Raw genomic sequence first — 27,794 nt, forward strand, 5'->3', positions numbered from 1 at the left:
AAATTCTTCTTGTTTTGCCGGTGGGGATCAGAAAACTAACCTCCAGGTAAAAAAAGAATCGCCGCCATAGGGACATTTACAGCTTCATTTCAAAAGCACGGATTTTCTAAGCTGTCATGCAATTCAGATTAGATTTAAACTGTACTCGCTGCCATCATTTGGATCGTCCATGTTCTGCAGATGAAATGTGCTCTCTGATAACCATTTACCTTTCTGATAACTATAAATGCCTAGTGCGTCACACGGAGGAGAAGTAAGGTGTGCGGCGGTCGGCTTAATAACCCCCGGTACATTTCAAAGAGTTTGCTGTTTCAGAAAATAAAAAAACTTTTTATTTAACCTCATTTACCGAAACATGTCGTGCATTTTGCTTACGGCGTCCCTTCTACGGTTAAATAAAGACACAGGACGTAATATCATTGGATTGTTTATGGCCACGGCGTTTTTTATTGGTCTTCACGCTGTGACACCCCTTTGTTTGATTAATTGTCCGCTTATACGGATTTAGGCTATTACAATAAAACAATTAACAACATTAACTCTTAAGATGACTGAGCGACTAAGTCAGCAACAGATTAACAAGTATCAGATTTGTGGTCATTGAACAAGCCAGGGTCAGCCACAGGTTAACAGGTATCAGAGTAAATGTCAATGCCGAAATCCAAAAGTGATAGCCGAGGCAGGGCCAAATATACAGCCGAAATAGGTAAATGGATAAGGGCACTGGTGCAGGACTCAGGGTAGAGAAGGTTATCAGGAACAGCATGCTGTGTTGCAGAGATTAGCTCTAAAGACAACTGAGCACCTTAATAAGGGGTTCAGTGACTTAAATAGTGTCCCAGAGTTCATAGGGGTTCTCCCGCCAAACAGGGTGTCATGAAGAGCGCGTCACAGAGACTCACCGGATGCCAGCTGTAGTGGATGGCTGACAGTGTGGGGATTCTTCTGACCCGGCATATAGCAGACCCTGCAGGGTGACGTTGGACCCGGGAAAACGGGGGAATATGTCGGCTCTCCGGGAGCGTGTCCGACACTTTGATTCCCAGAGCCTTCAAGCCAAATTCAAGGAATTTACAGGTGTTTTTATAACTTAATATATTTTTCATAAACATATTCCTCTGGTTTGGAAGTCTCATCGCTCAGATAAATATGTGGAACTGCAGTTTGCATGGTCCCTCGATCATGTCATTTCATTTCTCCAGGACATTTCCATCACTAATAAAGACAAGTCATAACCTCAATGTGTTAATTTACTGGGTAAATATGTAGCTTCTCGCTTTGCCTCCTGTTGAGAATAGGGAAAGGTCATTTGGCATATTTAAAGTGTCTCTCATCACTAAAAATAAGCTCATCTCTCAATAGAGAATAATAAAAAAAAACCGGATCTCCATTGTGTTAACATTCTAGCCCATCATATTTCAACTAATATGTCACGAAATTAGATTTCTTCAGGCATGAGCCGAGGGTTAGTGGCGCCTAGCTGCCATATTCCGTCACCAGTGGCACCCATTAGCACTTTTATATGGCACGCTTATTTCTGTTTTTATGTATTAATTTTATATATTTTGTGTCCAATCAGCCTATGCAGGAATGCTCATTTTTCATTATAACTTGCTAGTTTTATTTAAAATATATTTTAATACTTGAAACATTTGAAACCTTCAAAAAGTGCAGATAAAACTAATTTCTGCCTTCAAAGCAGAAAATCAATGGATGTTCTCTACATTATCGCTCTTCAGTGCTCGTACTTGTCCCGCATCATAGAAATATAAAACCAAATGATTAAATAAAAGGTTTCCTTCATACATTTTGAAGATTTTTTTTGTGTCTTGTAAAAGTACCATCATTCTAAAACAGCTTTCTAACATGACCTTCAATAGACTATTGGCTCTGTTCTAAGAAATTCGATCATGCGCTGCTGCTCCAGAGTTTGAAACTGTTGAAGACTAATTAATGTAAGGAGATATGTCGGTGCTGTCACTTTGTAGAAAGGTTTAAGAAAGCCTGCTTTTTTTTCTGTTCTTGCATAATTAACAGATAAGAAAAGTTAGGGTATTAAAAAGAGTAGATTAATGGAAAATTTTAACTACTTTTTAAACAAAAACTTTATTCATTTTTTTATTCAAATGGATGCCGAAAAGGATATTTTTGTTTGTACATTACTAAAATTAATTTATCTAATAACTAAGTTTTATTTGATTCAGTGTATATTAAGAGGGGATGTGGTTTGGCAACTATAATGTGAATATAAAATATATAAAAAATTAAAATGGTAGCTAGAAAAGCTACAAAACTCCAGTGGCTACGTGGTACAAGATGCTAGGCTGGCAGTCGCTGCCTCACTAAGTGTGAGTGCAGGGATATGACGTAATTTCCCATTGGTCAGACTCAGTGAGGCAGCGTGTGAGGATGGAGAAGGAGGACCAGAAGAGACTGCCCCCTCCTGAGTCAGTAAAAGTAGGGTTAGTGTGTGTATGGTTGGGAGTATGTTAGTGTGTGTGTGTTTGTATTATAGTGTATTTGGGTGTGTAAACGTATGTTAGTGTAAATATGTGCGTATTAAAGATGTGTTGTATACATGTGTGTGTGTAGGTAAATGTGAATACACTTTATTATAATTGGATCACTAAAAAAGAAACTAAGTATCCCAAGTTCATTCTTTCCAGATTAATGCCATTGCCTTAAGAAATAATACTAATAATTACCTGGGCGCTCGTAAATCATTTCTCAATTGATGAGCAGGGTCGTGATAACCTCTGGGCTTTCTTTTTTCGGATGAAGAAGTGCATGCATTAAAAGTAAAACTACCGTTCCTTGCAACACAATAGTGTATTTCGAGGATATACCAGCATTTTTGTATTCACTAAGTTCTAATGTGGTTGCTATGTTACAAGTACCCATCATTAGGAGTTACCATGGCGATGCTAATAGAAACCCTCTACTTGGTTATAAGCGAGCTGTGTTTTCCTTCCGACTGCTTCTCGAACTTGCTCATTCTGCCTGTTTTGCAGCAGAACATGCATATTTGATACGTTACATCAAAGAAGCTTATATATTTGATTGCCTACACGCGTCTGTATAAAATAAGAAATTGGTTATTTCTGTCTTTTTTTTTAGATCATTGGAATGATAATTAAAAAACACATTTAAAAAAGTGTTTTAATACAGGATGTACCAGATACGTTACCCAAAAATACATTTGGATTTCCTTATGAAAAATATTTATGTTGTTGTTATCACGCGGTCATATCCCTTCGTGCCCGGGGGTAGCGTACAGGGAGAACGCTCTATCTCTCTTTGCTAAGAGGCATCTTTTCTTTCTGAATCTATGCTAGATGACCTTTAACCCGTTCCTGCCAGGGGCCTCGGTAATGGTTTGCAGTGATATGGTTTTCTACAGCGGCTTTGTAAATTGGCTTCTCACAAAGGGGTTAATCATATTGTGAGTCTGGATTGGACAGAATTAAGTCGTCCTGGTCTCCTTGGCAGTGTGGGGGCTGGCAACTATAACTTAGCCCCTTAAAGTTTGTGCTTATGGGGGTTTACGTGGCAGGCACCTCTAGACACAAAAGCTATAACCACCCCCCCCAATCGATGGTCCAAAATCTTAATTCAACGCGTTGTAAAAAAAAACGGTGAAGGTAACAGGGGCTCCATTTAATGACCAATTTAACATCTAAACCTTAACTGGGGTTTAAAAATGCATGGTTTGTGACTTAACCCACTAAATTGATCCAACCTACTATAGCTACATCGCAATCAATAGAAAACAACGTCTACTAAGCGATTCAATGAGATGTGCTATTAGTGCTGCTTTAATGGGTAGATTTTTAAACGTACGTTCCAGACCATAAACACCTTGTCTAGAATCCACAAGATATTCTCCAGAACCCCCCCCCCCACATGCATTTGTCTCTTTAACGCATCCTCTGCTATTTTTTGTGCAGGAGGTATGTTTGGCGCACCCCAATGTACGTTATGTACGTATACTGCCAGTCCGCTCCGGCACTGGCTCGGCAAATGCTGTGTGTGGGGGTCTGTTAAGACCCTTGTGCTCGTTAGTGGAAAGAGCACCCTTTGATTTCAATGAGATGACTTTCATGCCATTGATTGGCTACTTCAGTTTCAATAATTGTCGGACCTCAGGTCCAAGTGCTTTTTTCATTATGTCTAAGTGGAACAGCAACTTAACAAAAACAAATGTAATATTCAGTCTCGTATAGAGTCTCCCGGGTGATGTTCCTGAAATCCCAGTTCCGTTTTTTTTATTATCTGTTCTGGATAAACTTACATCAGTAGACAGCCACTGGCCTTAAAGTGCCAGCGCTGAGATAAACTGATTGGTAAATGATGGGTTAACTGTTATTAAGTAATTATGTCGATGGTGCTGAAAACTGTCATTATTTCTAGACTGTTATGATGGTTATGTACGATGAACAAAAGCATTAAAGGTTCCTCTTTACATTATCTAAGTTCTGTAGCATGTTAAGCAAGTAAACCATTGCAGATCCATTAATGTTTCATTCCCATGAAGGTTAAATTGCATAACAACACAACAGAGGCGTTTATGTAGCTAGTTTCTATGGCAACAACCTATCAGTACCACCTCTGTGGCAAATGACAATTAAGCATTCCCTGGAAAATATCTAAATTAGGTAAAAAGTTGCATGTTTAATAAAAGCACTTCTGGGAAAGGTTCGGGTATTCAATGGCGCTACTAATAATATAACTGCAATGTTTCATTTAATTGTAAAAGGTGTTAAATTCCGCATAAAGGAATAAAGGGAACAAATCTGCGAGTTGTAGAGCATGGTAGATTATATTTTGAAAGGTTAAATATTATCTTAAGGCCCCATTTCCTGAAATATTGCCATGAAACTATTAAAAAATAATGGCCATCATTAAATGTATTTGTCACGGTAAAACTGAAAGATTGAGCTAATAATAATTTAATGTAATTATTCAGGTCATACATCTTCATGTAAGATTCAGCTATTAACAGTGAATCTTTTGTCAGTAAATTTGTAGAATGTAGAATTTCTAAAACCAACATAAGGTATATCATTGGTATGTCTCTTTCTTAATCACTATATATATTTTTTATATTTTGCTAAGAATCTTTATTAATATTCTTTTTATTCATACAAATTTGAGACTAGGTTACTGCAAGTATTTTGTCTTTGGTAAAAACATTATTGCTTTACTAATATTACATTTTAAAATCTGATATCTAATGGCATAAGAGATTTTTAACCCCTTAAGGACAATGGGCGGTCCCAAAACCCATTGAAAACACTGTATTTTCATTCAAGGGGTTAAATAACAGTTTACTGTCCTTGACAACCCCACTAAAGAAGAATGGGTATTATAGTACTATGTGAGTACTTTAATATGCATTATACAAAGTGAATAAAACACACATCCTCTAGGTAGAAGCTGCAGCTCCTCCTCTGTGGTCCAGCAATTCTTGCTGCTGATTGGCTGCTTGAAGCAGGTTCACCCCTTGGTAATGCATAGCCCAGTTAGTGTGTTACAATGTTCCAAACTCACAGTTAAGCAGTGAAACGTTGGTGTGTCCACACAATTAACAACGATGTGGCGGGATGGACATGACTAAAAGTAACTCATTCTTTTTATATGAGGCAGGAAAACTGTTTTATGAACGACACAATATTATGCTTGACTTAATAGTGACACAAACATTTGCTGTTAATAGACCTTAAAAAGTGTTTTAAATGTTAAGTTTAGGAATTATAATGTCAATATTCCAAATTACATGAGGATCATATCTGGGAACTCTCTGGGTTCGAACCAGGTCTCTGGGTCAGATTCTTCTTTCTCCGAACCGGGGGAACGGTATTTGGTCAGGCCCATCGCCTGCCCACTTCCTCTTCCTCTCCCCTCCCACTTAAGGCTAACCCTGACCCTTCACCAGAAGTGGGGGAGCACCAGGTATCAGCCTACCGTAGAAAGTTCCCAGGTATCATAATGAGGTCCTGTAGGCCATAAATACATTTGTTCTCTTTCCACTGGTGATCAGTTGAAAAGTCCTCGTGTTATAAGAGAGGCCAGAGTCCTCCAGATTCCTGCTCAGAAACAAAATTTGTTGATGGTAATCACGCGTTCAGTGTCATAACGAAAGCATTAGTCAAGAAGGAGCTTCACTCCGACACCAATTACCGTATTAAATCAATCCTATTGACATTTGAAAGTCTCCTTCCAAATTACGCCCTATTGAACTGATATGCACTTATGGTAAATGGTATAAACACTCATTTGAAATCTCCCAGAAGGAAATAGAAATACGTAATTAGAGAAGGACTGTTTATGTAATCACGTCGAATTATCTGCGATATGAGCTTGAAATGAAAACATGGTAATTAACACTGCCACAAGTTCCTATAAGTCACAACACTGATTCACCCTAAAACAAAATACAAGACATTCCACTTGCAACTCTGCTATTTCCCCAGCATCTCCTAGCGCCATTAATATATATGTCAGCATCTAGCAAATTTAGCTTTAATCACATTTGACCGACCCTCCTCTTTAGGGCGAGTATTTCACTCCGTCTAAAAACCGCTTTAATGGGGTTTCCTCCTAGCTGTTTATAAATATGGAAACAATAACAACAAAGCAAGCAAACTGACATTTACCAAGTCATCCGGTTTTCCTGGTTCTGCTAAATGTATACATTTATGTATTGCTTGAAAAACACGGAATAATCATAGCAGGAACATGTATTCTTTTTTTTTTCTCCTTCTTAACTACGTGCACGTGGTCTTCTATGTGCATTTACCATTTCTGACAGTTCCTGCTGCTTTCGTTTAGCAGATAAAACCTTTTCTGTGCTTCCTGCTTCTTGAATCGTGAAGAGCTTGAGGTCTTCTTGTACCCGACAGAAAATACCACAGAGATACTCAAAGAACCCCAATGAGCTATGTGATATCTCCATGATATCTCTCTACAACTGTTCAAGGCCAGCAAGATCTCTAACTTTCCATGACGCGGGAAGCTGAAACATTGTAGACTTAACCATGAATGCAAAATGTGTCACAAAAACACCACAGTGGAGCTGGGTCCTGGAAAACCTTTTTTGAGGGTTCCCACCACCCTCCTTGAAGACCTAAGGCTTCCCTTAGGCTTAGGCAAGGCTTAGGCCGGGGGGGGGGGGAGCTGCATATGCCCATGTGGGAATTCTACCAAGAGGAAGAAAGGCGATCTGATCTCCACTGTCACCCTACCACCTCTGGAACACCATTTTTTGATGTTATGATGGGAAGCACGAGGTGCCTTGGGCTTTTATGAAAAATAATATATTTCAAAACAACAAATACGCAGCTGTATATTACTGAGAAATAATGGGGTTTTTATGCCTTCTGAACAATGAAGGTCATAAAAATAGCTCCCATTATTAGGATTTATTATATTTTTGTATTATTATTATTATTATTATTATTATTATTATTATTATTATATGAATAATTCCACCACCTTGAGTTTATGTTCTCGTTTGTGAGTAATTATTCAACTATAATGAGAACACTTTACATAATATAAACTTCCAAATCTTATTATAATCTATAGGGGAGAATGTTCATGTTTTTAACAAATAACATTCTCTAATAATAAAAGATACACCATTTGAGGGTATTATTTGAATATCTTAAGCCTGAGTTATATATATACATTTAGATGTGTATCCAACGTACGGTAAACTCTCTTTAAGTAGCTGTGAAAGCCGTGTTGGTTTAATACGCAAATTGCTTTATAAAAGTGTCTGATGCCCATTAGATATGAGGTCATAAATTATTTTGGAGATTATGTTTTCTTCACCTCGGCATGTTTAACGGTTATAAGTCTTGTAAGGAAAAGATCCAAGTAGAATTTTTCCGATGCCTGCATATCGTTTGGGCTAATGAAGGTACTAAATCATTTATATGATGACTTCATATCTTCTATCACAACTGTGAGTACATTTGAAAATCAATCAAACTGTACACGTAACAGGTCGACTACACAAATGATAATGTAACGTTTGACACGTTTAATTAGCAAAGACAAATATATATAAGCCTTTATAATGCCTAAACATGGCATTATAATGTTATATTATATTCACAGTCGTATTAAATAACTGCATTTAAATATTTTTTATTGTTTTATATGTTCCCAAAGGGATTCTCATGTTTGACCTAAATATTTTCGTCTTGAATGTGTCAACGTTAAATTGGAAGAGGCACTTGAGTCACTTATAGACTAGCTAAATTAAGATTTTGACAATTTTTCTTTGCATTGGTTATGCTGAGACGTGCTGTACATTCATATCATGCAAAGGAGATATGTAACATGTATATGATGGAAAATGTAAAGATTTTTAGGAGAAAAATGCCAATTTTCCCATATTGTTAGAATTAGCGAATGTGACGTGTGCTTGTTTTAATAGAAGAAAACGGAATTGTGCCTCTAGCGTTAATTAGTGGTGAAGAATCTTCACTTCCAGACAATGCAGCTGCACACACGCTCCCTAATCACAGTATGTTCACATACATGTGCTAAGGTCACGCAACCATGCATTCACTTGCTTTCCCAGTAAGCGCAAAAACAAGCATTTTTTTGTAAGACTTAATAACACCAACTCGCCACATTTACTTTCCTAAGAGTTTACCATATGAATGAAACAGAATGAGCTGAATTGATTTACATATATTACTTACATTACGTTACTTTACGGGCAGACTAGATGGGTTGAATGGTTCTTAACTGCCATCAAGTTCTATATTTCAATGTCAGATAAAATACGTCAACTAAAATAACAACTTTGCGCCATGCCCACAATTAATGGTACCAAAAATACAAATGGCGGATGCTTACTGCTTACCAAATAACTATAATCTATAATCTTAAGACTTGTGTTGACTGAATTTTCATCATCAAAACACAACGAAATGTCCTTGTTTTTGTAATACTCTTTCTAACGACTACTTAGACTAACCATGACAGACATTCGGAATAACAATATATTTCATAAGGATTACCAGTCATATTATGTAATCATTCCGCTGCAGTCGTGTTCTATTAACATTCTGCTTTCGATGCCAGGGTATCTGATGTATCAGATGTCTCTAGTCTTTTACCCTACGGCACTTTGCCATATCAGCGCGGTGCTTGGTACCTGATAAACTGATAAGAATACAGAAGGATTAATGGGTCATGTTCTTTCTTAAGCCATATTGTTTTATAGAAATGAATCTGTTTCCCTCCCATCTGTGGATTTAAAACCACTGTGAATAAAAGGCTATTTCATTAACTATTTTATGCATAGAAATGTGCATAGTATATAATAAAATACATAATATATAGTGAAACACATATTTTTATCTACTTAAGTAATAGTCTAAAAAAGTTATATATAAATATATACATATATATATATATATATATATGTATATATATACAGTATATACACATTTTATATATATATATATATATATATATATATATATATATATATATATATATATATATATGTGTGTGTGTGTGTGTGTGTGTGTGTGTGTGTGTCTGTGTGTGTTCAATTATAATATTTCACCATTTTATAAACATTTTACATTATTATTAATTAAAAATGAGCTTTTGGAAAGGGAGAATGTAATATGTAATGTCCACCATATTTCCACTATGATTTGATGTATGATGTATGATGTATATTATATACGTGTACCTTTTGTCATTTTGCTTGATTGCCCACAAGAGTCAATAACCTAAATAACCAACATAATAATCATTCTCCTGTAATCAGCTCCTATAATCACCATACTCTGCATGTGATGCATTGTATCCCTTATTTTCAAGTAGAATTGGTATTTTGTGTATGATTTGACACAGATTTGTAGAAGGAAGATGTCATCATTATAGTATAAATTTGTGTAATGGTATTTATGTTTAGAAACAGCCTTCGATGTACTCTTCAGATTGGAATAGCTTGCGATTTGCATAAAATAATATGCTTTTGATTATTGTATTCTTGGAATAATCTGTTCTGTTAGAGCTTGAAATGTTGTATCTACAATTCCCACTCAAACCCCCTTATCAGCTTATATAAAGTTATAATCAAGGCCAAATTGATTGAACTGCGACAACAGATGTAGTGAAATCGTAGCTTTTTATGTTTATTTATCAGCCGGCTCCTAACCTCAACAGTATCATCAGGGTGATATTTTCCAGATACTGTTGCTGGTGTAGTAACTGTTGGGTTACGGTGCAAATTTCATCTCGCTGCTCTAACTATTAATTATTAAGGTTCAATTTCACCAATCAGTGTCAGTACTTTGTACATGGTTAATACCATGAAATTAAATTCTGAATCTCCATGCAGCTTATTGCCACTGTTTCGTAAATTAACCCTATAAAGGGACTCCAGACCAACAACCGTGTGACACCTGTGGATCTGGGAGCCCTCCGGTGCAGTCTCTTGCCATCTGATTGTTTAAGGAGCATTCAGCTCTATCCAGGGCCCACTCAGCTTTACCCATTACCTATCCCAGCTTGCATCGCCTACTATTTCACATAGTGGTCAGGGAACCAACCTCACACTATGGGGCAGAGCTCAGCTAAGCACTGCAGATCTTTGTATGTTCCAAGCTGCTCATGGCTTTTGATCTTCTACTGAAGAAGTGTGTAGATTCAACTCAAGGTAATGTACAAAAGGGATTGAGAACAACTCAACTAAAAATGGAAGCCACTTAATAGCCTACCATACAGTGTGTCCCTGTTGAGGAATGTCTAAGGTGTGCCTTTATAGAGAAAACATTCTCAACTTACAGCATATCAGTCTGGCCGTGCAACACAATGTACTCTAGAACTGAAACGCAAAGCAAATGCCTTCTGCAGAAGGGAACTAATAATCCAAACATACATTTGCAGCAACCCATCGATAGGGTGCAGTCAGTACCCATCTAGGTACAATGTAATGGTGTTCTACAGACCTTCATAGACCTTGCCATGGGCACTGGTATCCAAATACGGACACTTTGCCTATCCCTGACCTGGACCCACCTTTACACTTGGGGTGAACCCCCAAGACGTACTTGAAGGTTGAAATAACATATAAAAAGGTTTGAGAAAAACTCAACAGAGAATGGATAGCCACTAAATAATCTGTCTGTCGGTGAATCCCTGCTTGGACGCATCTCAGGATAATTCATCAGAAGTCCGTTTTATGTAAATCTTAACAGCTGTGTGTTTTGGGCTTCCGTGTCTTAATTTTATTACCTAGGTTTTTAGTGACTGTCATGTCAACGGATGGAAATACTCTTATAAATACAAACCGCTAAACAATAAATATAATTAAAAAAAAAACTCATGCCATTCCCTAGTTTGTGTTCAGTTGATTCTTTGCAAAAAAAAACCCACTTGAAATATATCTAATAATATTAACTGGCTTAAAGGTCCTCCTGTCTGTTTTGCAATCCCTTATCATGCAGGAGTTAGAGTTTTTATAATTTCATTTAGCTTTGTTATTTTTTTATTGACGTGTTTATAAGAAATATATCCATATATTCTTTACAGATTTCTTCTTTCTCAGTTTGCGAAGGTACTTGTGTCTTATTATTACACTATATCAAAGGTCTAGCCTGCTTGGTTCAATTTAACAGATACGTTAACCAGAAAAGGGACCTTAGTAGGCATTTGCAGCTAGACAAATTCAATATACCACGACCTCAATTTATTTAATCAGATCACCCTTGTGTAAAAATCTGCCTGTGTAAATACACAGTAATGCCGAGGAGAGCTCTGTGCCATAGCTACAAAAAGATAATAAATAAGATTAGGGATGACAGTTTGTCCGCAGAGCCGTCCTTTATTTGAAGCAAATTGAACAGGGCTATCCCAAATTATTTACGGATATAAAAGCGACTACCTGTGTAACAAAAGCAAAGACTCTGGCTTTGCAGAGGATAATAATTTTCTTTCTATTTTCAAACACACTTTTGATTTCCAAATAATACAGCGCCTTTGTATACCCCATAGCTTTCAATGTTGGCTTGTGCTTTAATATCGCTTGCCGTAAACGTGCGGCTATTACTAGCCTAATACCCTGGAGCCTATGATAATAATAACTATTGTTGTTGGTTTTATACGTAGACGTGCAGTAGTCGCACTTGGATAATGGAACGTTAAGGGCGACGTGGCAAATCTAGCAAGTAACATAAAAGGGGCATTGTCCAGGGTGGTTAATTAGAAAAATTTGGCAGAAAATGTTTTTGATTTATTTTCAGTTCTATAAAAAGGGAAAGCGCGGAATAAGACGTAGCCATGTCTCGAAATGTCATTTTCTCCGATGCAGTTTTTTCCCCCCTTGTTGCAACTTAACCTGAAAGAAATATAAAATAGGGACGTCAATATTATTTATGCTAATTGTGCTTTTCCATTAAATTACTCGACCCAACTAAAAAAAAGGGTGACTATCGATAGAATAGAATGGAATAGTCGCGGGAGCGGGATATTGACACGCCCCGCACCCCGCCCATTTTCCCTTTAAAAGGGGGTGTTTTCCACGGGAACTCCCACTGACATCAGCAGGAACGCCCCCGACATCAGCCGGAAGTCCCATTGACGTCAGGGGGACCTCCCACTGACGTCAGCCGGAACTCCCACTGACGTCAGTGGGAACTCCCACCGACATTACGGGACCACCCAATGACGTCAGTGGGCAGTCCTGGCCGCGTCCCGCAAGATTTTTACAAAAAGATGTGTGTTTGAAAGTAAACCTAAAATAACATATTCTATATTTTGACTACTAAGGGTTTAAACCTGTATGGGTTATGCCACTTACTAACAGAATTGCAATATACAAGAATCGATAGAATAATGTAAATTTGTTCATTGAAGTTGTCCCTCCAGTCTCGGAAACAGTCCCCTGGGGTTTCCTAAGAGTTTTAGACTCTTTAATATATCTGGGTCAGTATCCTTTATGTGTCCCTGTTAGTGACTTACACTCTAGGAAAATAATATATGTATCCAAAATTGTCACAATTAATGTATTTCTCTGTGAAGCAGTTTGCTCTGACAAGCATTCTAAAAAAACACTGTCAGAAAATAAATGCATTTAATCTTTTATTTTTATTATTTCAGAACTACTATGCATACTGGAACATCTTAAATAATAATTATAATAATAATAATAATTATTATTATTATTAATTACAATATATGTAAGATGACAAAAAAATACCCATTGATGCTCATAGTCTTTAAAAAAAATCTATAGGTTGAAAGTATAATATTTCTAATATATATATATATATATATATATATATATATATATATACAGTATTTTTTATAAATCAATGCAGATTTTGATTTCTCTTCTTTCGTGCGATGATAAATCATCTGATGCAGAAGAATTATGGCTTGTTTTATTCTAATGAGACTTTAAATGACGTTCTTTCTAGATGCCAGGTACAAATTGTGCGTATATGGCCAGAGGATAAAGGCTCAAACCATTGTAGTTACATAACACTGTGCGTTTTATCCATGACAAAAGCAAGCGGTCTTTATTGAGCTGCGAAGCGCTCTGTATCTCCCGAGAAGTTGTAGGTCATCTTTTCATATACAATTCGGCGAAATGACGCTTTTTCTTTCACTGAAATTACTTCTAACAAATGAGCCAGCACTTTGAGCTTTGGAAACGGAATATTAATAAGCAGCGACATGTTTTTCTCAAACAGCCACTAATCAAACAACATGTCTTAAGTGTATACTGGTTGACCGTGCAGATTTTGCTTTTATAAAATTTAATTAAAGGAACAGCTATTAAAAATGAATGATGAACATTGAAGTTTAAGAAGTACTTCTGAGCCGAGCCACTAATCACCTAAAATCACCTAAAAAACATCCGAAGAGAAATCGGGCCAAGGAGCAAATTCACGGTGGTTTGGAGGCATAAAAAGAGACGTTATGTGGCTTGAACACCTTGACTTGGTCATTGAATAGTACAAGATAGATCGATAGGTAGATAGATGGGTGGGTGGGTGGATAGATCGATAGATAGATAGATAAATAGATAGATATAGGTGGATAGATGAAAAGATAGAAACATAGATAGATAGATAGATAGATAGATAGATAGATAGATAGATAGATAGATAGATGGATAGATAGATAGATAGATAGATAGATAGATAGATAGATAGATAGATAGATGGATAGATAGATAGAATGAAAGATCGATGGATAGATAGAATGATAGATAGATAGATAGATAGATAGATAGATAGATAGATAGATAGATAAATGATAGATAGATAGATAGATAGATAGATAGATAGATAGACAGAAAGGCAGGAACCACAGCTGGAGGATACTGTATTATCCTTTCATTATGAATCAATTTATCTTTAGGAATATTTAATACTTTTTTGTGGTAGAAATAAATCAGCAGGAAGAGCCACCGAATTAACATAAAATCCATTATAATGGACAGTGCAGAATAATATTAATTTACTGTTAAGGTTACAGAGGAGAGCTTAAGTGCAGAGTCACCAGCGCCGGGATTCCTCTCCAATGGTCCACATGGGATGCTAATGGTTAATGGAAAATATTATATGATAATAAATTAAATCAAATACCCTGGATATCGATAGTGAAAACATGAAAACATAGAAATACAAGAAATACACTTTCTTGAACATTCTTCTAGTTGAACATATAAATATATATTGGAAGGGTACTTCTGGTCTTTGATAAGTGAAATATATATATATATATATATACTGCATAAACATAAACCCTGAGGTGCTCAGTGGCATATATTGGCCTAGGGTGGTAATTCACGGGGCGCAGCAGCCCCCCTTTCACATATCCGTGGATTATCAGGGTCTCCAGTATGCCATTGCCCCTGTAAGCAAATGCAACATTTGTGTTATTTACGATGGGTAAGCATCAGCCCTAAACTATTTAAACAAATTAAGAAGAGAGAGATACATCACCAGACATCCATATTCCTACGTCCATAAATCTACTCCAATTATATGCTTCAGCCGTGCATCTTTTCCCCGACCCACTAAAGACATCTAGTGTAGTGCATAAAATGTTCTTTGAACACATTCACTGAAATATCATTTAATGGAATGCTCCTAACCGAGAGGTGAAGCCTTTATTAATGGTAAATTATGGATGTTCTTCTCCATGTCCATGTCTTCCCAGCATGCATCAAAGTCTAGTTGACTTTGCCGCAGAAAGGCTACATAGCGTTGCTCATGAGCAGCATCTCCAATGGTTGATATGAATTTCTGCTGGAGTGAACAGAGAACAGCATTTTCTTTATCTATCAAGCCAGACGCATGGAAAAGCCAAACATTTTACTTGTAATAGAAGGTTTAAGGCACATCGAGTTTATTATTGTCGGTTCCAGGGTCCTTTGTTATACGAATACTACAGAATGGTAATCGTATTATTTAAACTACATGAAAGAAGGTGTGTGAGAATAAGAAATAATTTTATATTCAATCAAAAATAGAGCTAGGGCTCTGTATCAGTGGCACTATATAACTTACATATGTACAAATAAATGGCTATTTTTTTATATTATTTTCAAACCCTAAAAATATGTTTTATTTGAACACAAAGGAAGGCTACTTGTTATACGATGTTTTGCATATTATTTAATGTTTGCTTACTTTATGGATCAGGTGTGGTGAGTATGTTTCTTACCAGATCTCTACAACAGCATGACAATATAAGTCTAAAGACACATATTCACAGCGGCATGATGTACAAATTGACAGGTATTTGGGCTAAAGTCTTAGTTGTCAAATGAGTTATATTTGGTAAAATAGTTGACGTAACTTGACAGCAGGTGACTGCACTTGAGAAACTCAAACAGCAACTTTTCAGTAGATGTTGAGATTCTGTTATTTCTAATCCAGCAGTTAGGGGTTGAGTTGACATACATTGACTCAAAATGTTGTTTTATGGCCGGATAAGATGCCTTTGATGAATAATGATATAAGTTGCTTCATTAACTCTATCTTGGACGCTTAAGCTCAATTCGACTGCCAACTTGATTCAACTGGATTAAAGGCAGAAAGAAACAATGTCATCTACCTAGCCTGAATATTTGGCAGATGCCACCTGCACACGTTGTAGAACTTTGTCTCCAGTCCACTCTCTAGTAATTTTGTCCAGATTGTGACACTGACACCCACTGGGGCCAAGTTGCCCTAACAGTACCTTTGATTGTGCTTCTACAAAGTTCTTTAGAAATAAAAGGCATGGTAATGTGTATCGTAATTGTACCTTAATGAGTATATTGTAGGTCCAAGCTGTAATATAATGAGCAGCTGGCATAGTGTATAGTTTTCAAAGTTTGCAATGCTTCTTGGTGTTATTAAAACTTTCTAACTTCCTTTTAAAATGCCCTGCGGGTTCTAGATTTTGCTGATCTGGAAAATGCTTCATAGAATATACAACGTAGCTAGCGCAACATTTCATCAATGCAGACGACTGTTGTTCATATTTAAAGTCCATCCGCTAATAAGCTGCTGAAACAGTAACCATGACCGTAAAATCAGCCATTATGGGTTTAATGGAGGTCATTAAGTCGTACCCAAGTGTCTGGCTCATTTATGTTTCTCAAGATGTTTAGATGTGAATTCTAATAGTTACGCTTTTTTTTTTTTTGGCAGACCCAACCAGGCAAAAACTAAAGGCAATCTTCCAACAGAGACACGTTGATCCTGTAGCAATGATACAATGTTTTCTCTGGCATTGAGTAATTCCTGGATTTATATTTTAAAGCAATGCACATTTCAGTGATACAGAAATATAGTGATATTGTGTAGAATAATATCCCTTAAGCGTTTCAAGATCTTTAACTAAAGTATTCTCGATCTCTAGTGCACAAGGTTACTATGGTATTGTGGTTACTATGGCAATCTCTGACTCTATTGAGCTCTAGGCAGTTATCAGTTCTGACCTCGTGGACACTTAATATTTCAGACATGGTTATTTTCTACCTTTGACAGTACAATGAATTTAAACTTAAGCATGGGGATTGGAATCATTCCTGCTTATACTGTGTGTTTACTTTTTGTAATTTAGTTATTTCCTGTATTGTGTTTTAAAGTATACTTCTGAGCATCTTGTAAGCTTTAAATCCATAACTGTGTCAAAAATGTATATTTTATATATATATATATATATATATATATATATATATTTTATATATATATATATATATATATATATATATATATATATATATACACATTTCAGGTGCCTTAATTAGGTGGGTTTGAGGTTGGACTGGAGGGCATGGCCAGCGGTGGGTATACCTTTTTGTCTATTCAGAAATATTTTTTAGACACCTTTTTGTTGTTGTACTGCAATAAAATCACCAGTTTAGTACAGGTATTATAGCCATTGAGAGATTGAGCCATAGGCAGATTGAAAAAGCCAAGAGGCATGCAATTATGGTAGGCTGCGGACACAGAGACCTCTCTGAATGGATAATTGGAGTGTTGGCTCCACACCGTCTTGCAGTTGGAGAATAAAAATATATGTGGTGTTAACAAAAAAATCACACAATTAATTAGAACTGATGTCAAGACACCTAGCCAGGTAGGTAGGATCTACTTTCATTATATGGAGCTGAGGAATATGATGGTACTGTATAAATAAAAAAAAGACACCTGAAAAATGTTTGTAGCAATTATTTTCTTATTGTCTTTCTTTCCTGTAGCAGATTAATGATGTATTTTTTATTTGTCACCCCATTTATGATTCTATTAGAGTTCAAGAAGACAGTTTCTCGAGTAGGGATTTGCTATAAACCCTCATAACGAGGAATACACAGGTCAATTAGGCCATTTGGTTCTGAGCTGCTGTAAAAATATACCTTTCTTTTTTTGGATAGCGTGTGGATTATCTACCCCTGTTTCAGATAGTTTTGTTTATGTAATGGATGGAAATTCAGACAGGTTACTCTAGAATAACAACATATTTCCTAGAGATTTCTCAATGCGTGGTTTTCCTATGGTCCACAGAGCCTACACAGTCTTCATAATACTTGAAGACCTCAAGGTCTAAAAATTACATGGTCCAAGGTGACAAGTCTTCTTAAATGTGCAAGATGCAAAAGGCTACACCATTCATGGAAATCTTTGCTTTCTTTGCCTCTTAATGTCTGTTTGCAGCGTTCTTCAGAGTGTTATGTCTAGTAAACCATGAAATTGCCACTGAAATCTAAATCTATGTATATTTTCTTTCAACCAAAAACTAGAATTCACAGAAAAAGTAAACTCTATGCTTGGAAATAAGTAGAAGTTTTAAAAGTTGTTGCCAATTTCAGTGTAGAACCTAGGGAGAACATTTTTTTGCGAATTCAGAAGATGCTGTTTTTAGCTGAGCTCACCTTCAAAGTTCTATTAAAAGCACATTGTGCCGGTTCTATCTGTCTCAGCATTTCTGATATAATTACTGCTGATTCCAAACTGTCAAAATCAATTGAGCTCTCCCACTTTTTTATTTTTCTAGTTCTGGAAAATACTCAAAATATTGAGGTTGGATTGAATGTTTACTTTTACATTCGCTTTCTCCACGTTATTTATTTATTCTTTGATACAAATATATCAAAGCTGCAAGAAGTAATAAGACCGATGAGAAATTACAGCCTTTAACACTCATGTAAAATGTTTGTGTATCTACTAAACATAAAATACTAAGCAGTTTTTTTTTGATGAGTTTTATATTTGCAATTAAATAGTTTCAAAACATCTTGATAGCAATCTAAGATAATTACGTTCACAGATTGCTGCAAATTGAAGTCTTGCACCAAATCACCATGGGATCAATTACAATGACGGAAGTGTTTTAAAAAAAAACAGTCTAGGGAATTTTATACTGTAGTAGTATACCCTGCCTCTAAAAACATCCGTTCATCTAAAAGTAACGCAAAATCGATGCGGCTACGCTATTTTTTTTTCAAATTGCTTGAATTCAGAAACTAACAAATCAACTCATCCATAAGAATCTGTCTAAAAAAAAAAATAAACAAATACCTTAGTGACAAATACTACTTGTAAGATGTCAGTCATGGAAACTCTCCAAATAGTCCTAATTAATATGAGATAAAATGCAAGGCAGTTTTATGAAGATTAAGTTCCGTTCTCACTTGTGTTGTTTTGATAACCGTAATGAATGTCTTAGGCTTGACATGGGGCATATTTATGCACATGTGATGGCTGGCAAATTTGAGTCAAGGGAGGGAAGCATAGCTCGATGGCCATGTAATATGGCACATTTGTGACACATGCTCAGTGCACAGTATTTACATCTATTTTTAACAAGGGAAGGTGCAAAAGACCAATAAAATGACCACAAGAATAACAAATTCAATAGTTAGATGTCACCTGAAGTACAGTAGACACCCTAGTGGCTAAGTGTGGAACTGCAATTTAACGCAAACAAATAACTACTACATAATAGAGCAGAATCTTTAAATAAGCGGACCCCGTTGGGATGTTGACAGCAAACAGAAACACATTTGGCAGGCAACATGCTAAAAAGGCACACGCTAAAAGAAAAGAGACATATGGTAGTGATCTATAATATTCATTGAGTAGTTTAATCTTCACAAAGTAATCCTGGAGGGTATTTGCCCCACTGATACACTTGCCAGCCATTCCTTGCCCAGCTTTCTACCCTTGCCCTAGATATGTAAAACAACAAAGATATTATATATGTTTTCTTTGATGACATTCACGCACCAATACATTTATTTATTATCTAGAATGCCATTTATGGAAATGCTAATCTTTAGGCTGAGAATGTTATAATGTGAAATAATTAGAAAACATTTAAAATATTATTAACTGTGCTATATTAGAAATAACCCATCTTCATATTATACATCATATAATAAATAATATGTTCTGGTTGAGTTATGGTGTGTGACTATTGGGCTACAAAGTTTATTCTATTAATTGGATTATGTTGAGTCTCACTATCTGGCTCTGTAATTAATACATATTTTTTCCTTTTTTTAAGGTATGACTTGCCAAGCACGGACATCATACACTGAAGATGAAGTCTTATGGGGTCATCGTTTTTACCCTGTCATTTCTCTCGAGGAAGGATTCTTTAAAGTAGACTATTCTCAGTTCCATGCAACATTTGAAGTTCCAACTGCACCTTATAGTGTTAAAGAGCAAGAAGATATGCTTCTCATGTCTTCTCCTTTAATAGCACCAGCAGTAAGTAACAGCAAAGAGAAAAATCATTCAGTAGACTGCTTGGATAGTCTTAACGACATTAGCACAAAAATACCAGCAAAACTCCAGAAAATAACCGGCAGAGAAGAACTGCCCAAAAAACTACTCAGAATGAGCTCCACAACTTCTGAGAAAGCTTATAGCATGGGGGATTTGCCATTGAAACTTCAAAGAATTAGCTCGGTTCCTGGTAATTCGGAGGATAAATTGGGCTTTAAAACCACAAAGATGATGTCCGATCCAATGAGTCAATCAGTAGCAGATCTGCCACCAAAACTTCAAAGACTGTCGGGTGGCCGGATGGATGGAAATTTACCACCAAAATTACGAAAAATGAATTCTGATCGATTTACATAACATTAACTTATAGGCATTAATCTAAGTATTCTTTGGAAAAAAAAAGAAAATAAATCCTAAAGTTACCATGTAAGGAACGACCACAAAGCAGTTGTTGTTGATGAACAGAACTGCAAAATGCAGATCGGGTAAAGAAAGATATTAAAGATGGAGAAGCGGAGACTGTATTGTACATATAGTGCTTTGGTATAAGACCTAACGTTTTTAACGGTCTTACTAGAACTGCAGTAATATTAACTGGCATGTAATCTCACATCAAGCATGCAATAATAGTGTGCATATTTTACAAATAGTTTTATGGCATGTTTCATACTTTATATTGTATAATCAAAAAATATAAAAGGGGCATTACTCTCCCCATATTTTTTAAGACTAATAATTCTCTCAAAAGAAGGGTCAAATATAAGGGCAAGATTTTAATGTATTTATGTTTATTGATATATTTGGTATAAAGGAATAGTATGTGTCTATGAATGTTTTGGAGCATGAAAGCTGAAGATAGGTTATGTAGGCGGTAGACAAAATTTAATTCATTCATTGCTCATCTATTAACATATCACAGAAAAAAAAAAGTTCTATTACACTCAGGTGTGTTTTTTGTGGGCTTTTTTTGCAATTTTTAATGTTTTTAGATTTTTTTTTTCAGGAATGCAGCCACAAAACGACCATAAATAAGTAGAGAAATAATTTTTAACAGTGGTTTTCCGGTATGGTATTCTATTTGAACTCCATCTACAGAAAACACAAGAGGATCTATATTACCCTTTTAAATGAATCAGGAACATTGTAAAGGGCTGTTTATATACATTCAGCAGCCTAACCTTCTTACATTACTACATTGTTTTAGAAATACATATTTATGTGTGGCATGATTGATGAGATTATTATGTAATTAAGTAAAATATCTCAAGTTATGGAAGAGTATAAACAGGAAAAAAGTTACAGTTTAAAAGAGAATAATGCTCATTTTTTTACTTGGCTACATGTAACATTTTAACATTTAACTAAATTATTTTCCAAAAGAACTTATCATGTTACAGTATATATTTTAAAATGAGAAAATAGAATACTACTTATCATAGACAGAGGTGTTTAATATATGGTATTGTTTTTGCTTGTACGTGTTTTTTTTTTTCATTCTGTCAATTTTGGAAGTTTATGCGAAAGAAGGTAGAAAATAAAAGCCATAGAGATGTGAGGTGCATATTGTGCATAACCCATTGGTCTTTTCAAAAAAATGAGAATCCAAATAAATTAAATTGCTTATTATCTGTAATGTATCCTGTTCTGATATGAAATTATGTTTAAATTGGACCTGTAAGGGTAATTAGAAGGACAGGCTTGCCCGGTAAGGTCGTCATCATTAGCTTGAGCTCATTCATTCATCATAACATTCTCCATTATAAAGCTTTCTGTATAATAAAGCCTTCAGATGCTTAATGAAGCCATGCTCTTTGATGAGGTCAGATTCCGATAAGCACAACTGGAATACCACAGTTCTGTTTCACAAGGATATATATATATATATTATAAATATAGCATTGAGCGTACAAAATAATATGATCCTACCTGGGAACGGTCCAGGTCTCTGGGTGAAGCCCTGCTTCTTGGGGTCTCTAGGTCACTCTCCTCGTTCTCCAGGGCAGGGAAGCATGTTTAGCCATATCCAATCCCCTCCAAATTCCCCTTCTACGCCCAACTTATTCAACGGTATGAAGGACTAGCTCCTCATGGTGGATCGTACCATTTCCTGGTGAAGCTGCCCCCACAGAAGACATGGGAAGGTACCTGGCACAATTATGATCCCCTTTACAATATACTCATATACCATTGAGTTAGTTCAGCAGGAACGCAGGCTCATCAGGACAATCAATGTGTTTCTAGTTCTCCAGCATGCAGTGTTTCTACACCTTAGCCCAACAAGTTTTTTATAAAGATGATGTCTACCATACTCCACTTGTTCCAAGGTACTACAAAAACTAAACAATCTTTCTCGGGCCTCTTGACACCAGTACTTGACTGTCAGACGTTCGTCATCCATTGCTTTGCACAATTCCTTTAACCTGTTTCTTGTAGAATTTCCTTGGTGGTGGACAATGCTTGAGACACAAGACACCTTAGAATGGTAATGTTCATTCATTTAACTTAAATATTTTCTCTTGCCAACCCCTTAAATTGGATTTAACAGGTTTCATTAGAGAAAGACCACCTCCAGCCTATTCCATGGAAAGAGCAGGTATTCCTAATGTTTTGTACGTTCTAAATCTGACCCTATATATATCTGACTCTTAGCACAAAATAACTATATTGAGTACAAATAGGTATGCTAAACTGTAATTGCTTTTGTAACCCAAGAATGAGATTTATAAAACATCTTAGTTGGCAAATTTTGTGGAAACTCAGGAATAAAGAATTCATATATGAATATATATATATATATATATATATATATATATATATACATCCATACACATATTATGTATATCTTTGTTTAGAGGGAGTTATGTTCATTGATACTTGATGCAGTGCGTACAGCACTGTATAAACACAATAGTAGAGCTGACAGTGTTTAAATATGTAATATGTGCTTTGTGTGTTGTTACTATGCCATATAAAACCTTACAGTGCTTTCCTTGAGCTCACTCTGCTGAAAAATAATTTTTAATTATTTTTATATCAATTTCTCTAGCTACTTGCAAACCACAAACCTTTGCCTATTGAATATGTATACCCATAAGAACAAATCATTCTTGCACAATATAAATCAATACCATACAGTAAAAACAACAAAAAAATATATTTTAAGGAACATGGACCTATGGATAATGAAAATATTAAGGTATTGGGTAAAAAAAATGATTTTTATGTGGGTTGGGTTTAATAATTTTTTTCCTCCCTATCGTTCATATATTTGCCTATGTCACAGATGACATACAATGCAGTTTTGCTTTTTATAATGTGTTTATATCAATTAATACATCTAATAAAAGCATTTTAAAGTAAAAAAATATATATATACAGATAGCCATAAAATATTGTGGAATGTACTTTCAAGTATTAACACCTGGTGTACAGTGTGCAGTGCATAAAATTTGACTTAATAAAGTTTTTTTAAACTTTCTATTTTCGCACTGGTTTCTTTAGGATGTTTTAAACACATTGTATTTTCTTTATATATAGTATTTTTATTAAAGGTAATCTGTTGAGGCTTTTTTTTTTCTTTTTCTTTTTTTTGTTTGACTGTGCTATGTTCTGCCATTGTTTTTAACCCATAATTGTTTTGTTTCCCCATTTACCCATGTTTTTGAAAATGCATATTAAACTATATTCTTAACCACAGTGGAGCCTCTGTCTTAAAAAAAAGCACGGTTTACCCAGTTCTGGCTTATTATTAAATAAGAAATTAACCCAGTAAATTTACACCATTTGTATTATCCCAGACATTCTAAGAATGAAAATAGTTAAATGGAAAAACATGTGCGGGTTTCTACCTGAGACCGACAGCCCTGCTATATAGCTATTAGGTAAATAATAGACAAATAAAAAAATAAATAATATTAAGGAATGTATTCGCTTTTATGAGTAAACACACATTTTCACACTGTCACTGAAAAGCTAGAGGGGATTTAGCTGACCACATCTGAGAAATCCATGCGATTGTCTGGAAATAGACAAAATATATATTTTTTGTTGAACAAAATTAAGCAAAAGTAAAATAAAAGTATGTTTGTTAATGTCCGTCTTTCACAACCTTAACAATTTTTGCACAGTTCAAAACATTTCATCGTGTTAAAGACACCGGATTTGCCCAGGAACATCTTCTGCACGGGCTGGAGCTTTGGATGCATTTCTTTTTTAATGAAGGGTTGATGATAATCTTAGTTGTTTTAATAATGGTTGGAAGATACAAATTTCAATCGGTATCAAAAAAGTCCAAAATATAGCCTGCCTGACACAACACAAATGTCACAATCTCAACTGATATATTGGCCAGATTTCTTTTTTGTACCACAAGCAATGTGCATGATTCCTCGGATACAGCAACTTTCTCTTATCTTTAAAGATTAACGATCAGGCATTCATCCATAACTAATAAAATAAAAAATGGTCAGTGTCCATGGGCAGTTAACACTTTGGGAAAGCTCAGGAACTTTAAGCTGCATCCTCTGTTCTAATTTGAAGGATCAGGAAGTTTATTCAGCAGATGATCAAGATTATCCAAGAAAAAGAAGAGATGTCTGAAAATCTCAGTTGATGTATCTAGAATATATAGACTATGTGCATTTTTATTTATATGAATTGCAAATGTACCCAATTTTGGTAAATTTGACGATTTGTACGAAGCCATGGAAACAAGGCCAGACCCCCCCCCCCACGCTGCGAATTGGATGAAAACAAAGCAAAAAGCTCCACGTTTTCATCTGAAACACCTGGGTCCACATTCATTCACATTCACTCGGTCGGCAGAGAAAGTAGGGAAACATTTAGAGAGTGTGAGAGAGTGAATGAGAATGTGAGTAAGATTGTATGTGGACACTAGTCAAAGAATTGTTCTTGAATAAAAAATGCCCCCAAATTCTGCGTGGGCAGGGAGCCTAATTTGAAAATGTATTCTGAATAGTTTTCAAAAATTTAATATAGATATCCCAGGTGTCCTAAGGCACATATGTTATTGACATCTCCAAAAAATATAATGGAATAAAATAGGAATCTAGGAATGTCGGTAAACAGAAAGGCATGATCTAAATCTCTATATTCCCACCTCCCTTTCAGTGTGCATGTAGAAGTTTTTCGGCTCGTAGAGAGTCTGACCCTACTCCTTCTTGTGGGGCCAAGCTAAGAAGAACCAACAGTTGGTCATTTTTGTACCACACACAAGGTGTTTGATCTGTCAAGAAATGTAAAACCGCAAAGCAACTTTCTAACTACTTTTACACATTGTAAAAGATTTAAAGTCAGGCTTTTAAAACAAACAAATGATCTGTGTCCATGGCTAACACTTTTGGAAATGATCTGGAGCTCTAAGTTCCATCTGGAACTCTCCTCTGAGAGCTTCCACGGCAGAAGATAAAGATTATCCAAGAAAACGACGGGATTTGTTTGAAAATACTTTAAAGTTTGGTTGAGAAACTAAAATTAATCCAATTTACATCCATATTTTTGTCAGCCCAGGTTGGTATAAATATGATTTAAAAACTTTCCAACGTTATCATTTCTCCTCTAACGTTATAATTCGATTTAAACACGCAGCGGGCCTGCTCTCTGTAATACCGAATGGATAATTCTGTAAATTGTATATAAAAAGAAATGAAAAGTAGTCTATTGTAATTGCATTTCGGGGGTGCAATATTTAATTCTCTATATATAAAGGGTTATTTTGATTTAACGAAATGAAAAACTTGTAAGGAGCAAAAATGGAAACTCAGCTTTATCTAGGAGTATATTATATTTAGATTGATTTATTGTTTCATGTTGTAATTGTAAAAAGTTTTGCAAGTAAATCCAGAACACAATAAAATATAAGCCATTTATATGCATCCTATGTCTGTTGTTTAACCCCAATCTACTAAACATATTGTCATATGGCCTTGTGGTGAACCAAAGAATGCCTCAGTCTTAATCACCCTGTCCAACACTAGTGAGAATCTATGGAGGAAGGAACTTCCTTAGCGTTTTCCATAAATAATCAGCTCAATGTAGTGTTTGAGCAGGGAATGCCATCTAAACTAAATTTTAACCCCTTCATGACACATGGTGACAGGAGCTTTTTTTGCTAGTTTTAGGATATCTTTGTTCCCCTTTCTCATGTTTAGTGTACCCACACACATTATATATTGTTTTTTTCAAGGACTGATGGGGCTTTCTCCCTATACTGTGTTTTTGTATAATCTATCATTTAGTATGAATTAAAAGCACAATAATAGAAATTAACATTTCTTATATAAATTAGGTCTCACCGATATAAAAAGCACTGATTTATGCTCAACAACATCCACTGAGTAGAAGAATATCCCACATGGACAGGCTTTTTTTTTATTTTTTAAAAGGGAGCAAAGTGCTCCCTTACATACTACTACTACTACTATCACTTTTTTTTGTTTGTATTTGGTTTGTACACTGATTCACTTGCGGCTGGGGAAAGGATTAAACACTAGAACGTACCTTTTGGTTCTCTTGTTAAGTGTCTGCCTGTGTTAGTGTGAGTGTCTGGGTGTGTGTTAGTGTTGAATTTCTAGTTGTTTTGGTGTGAGTGTCCGTGTGTGTGTGTGTGAGTGTCCGTGTGTGTGTGTGAGTGTCTGTGTGTGTGTGTGAATATGGTGACAATAACGCTGGAATCTCATAGTGATTCTCTGAAATCTGTTAACCTTAACATTTTGAGTCTAAGCTACATTGTAGCCTGCAGGGGATACCAGTAATGATTATTCTAAGACGTCTGCAGACAAGTTACAGCAAAAACAAATGGCGGTTGCATTCTCAGTAAAATAACAGGTAGGATATTTTCCGATTGAATCTAAATGGTTTTGCCTGAGATATCACAGATAAAAATTTGCAATCAATACCACATTAGCACAATTTTTAATAGCTAGATGCTTAGTTCAGTATCTTTTCCTATTTCCAACGTCTTTCTTTCTAACTGAAAGCAATTATTTTGTGTATAAGTACCTTACTGCGTACAAAAAAGATGTAAGGAGCAAACATGGAGGGAGATTGTATAACTTCCTTTTAAAAAAAAACACATGATAGCATAATGTGTGGCCCTTGTGCGGTTTACATAAATCTAGACAACCCTTTGTCTGATTCAGTTTGAATCAACAGTTATTATTAAGTGCATACGTCTGACAAAGTAAAGAAAAGGAAAACTTTCTGTTGGGGACTGGACCTTGACTCAGCTCATGTCATATAAAGAAGTCACCGCCTAACCATAGTCATCAGATGAGCAATGGTACCAGCCCTTCAGAGTGACACAACTTGTAAAGAGATGGAACAGCACTGAGCCTCCAGATCCAGAAACAAACCGGACTAAGCCTTTACAGCATATTATAACCAAGATGGCACACCAAGATGGCATCCCAAGATGGCACACCAAGATGGCACACCAAGATGGCATCCCAAGATGGCACCCAAAAGGCACCTCATTTATTTAATATGCTGTCTACAACC

At 35.8% G+C, this 27,794-nt stretch overlaps 1 protein-coding gene across 1 annotated transcript in view; it reads left to right on the top strand.

The window, feature by feature from the left end:
- KCNJ3 (potassium inwardly rectifying channel subfamily J member 3) overlaps positions 1-21,086 on the top strand; it is an 81,969-nt gene extending 60,883 nt beyond the window's left edge. Inside the window, exon 3 of the mRNA XM_053470754.1 lies at positions 20,053-21,086. Coding sequence (XP_053326729.1) covers positions 20,053-20,633 — 581 coding nt within the window. The 3' untranslated portion in view covers positions 20,634-21,086. The remainder of the gene's footprint in view (positions 1-20,052) is intronic.
- The last annotated feature ends 6,708 nt before the right edge of the window (positions 21,087-27,794 follow it).

Source organism: Spea bombifrons, chromosome 7 (assembly GCF_027358695.1).
Source record: "Spea bombifrons isolate aSpeBom1 chromosome 7, aSpeBom1.2.pri, whole genome shotgun sequence".
Lineage (NCBI taxonomy): Eukaryota > Metazoa > Chordata > Amphibia > Anura > Pelobatidae > Spea > Spea bombifrons.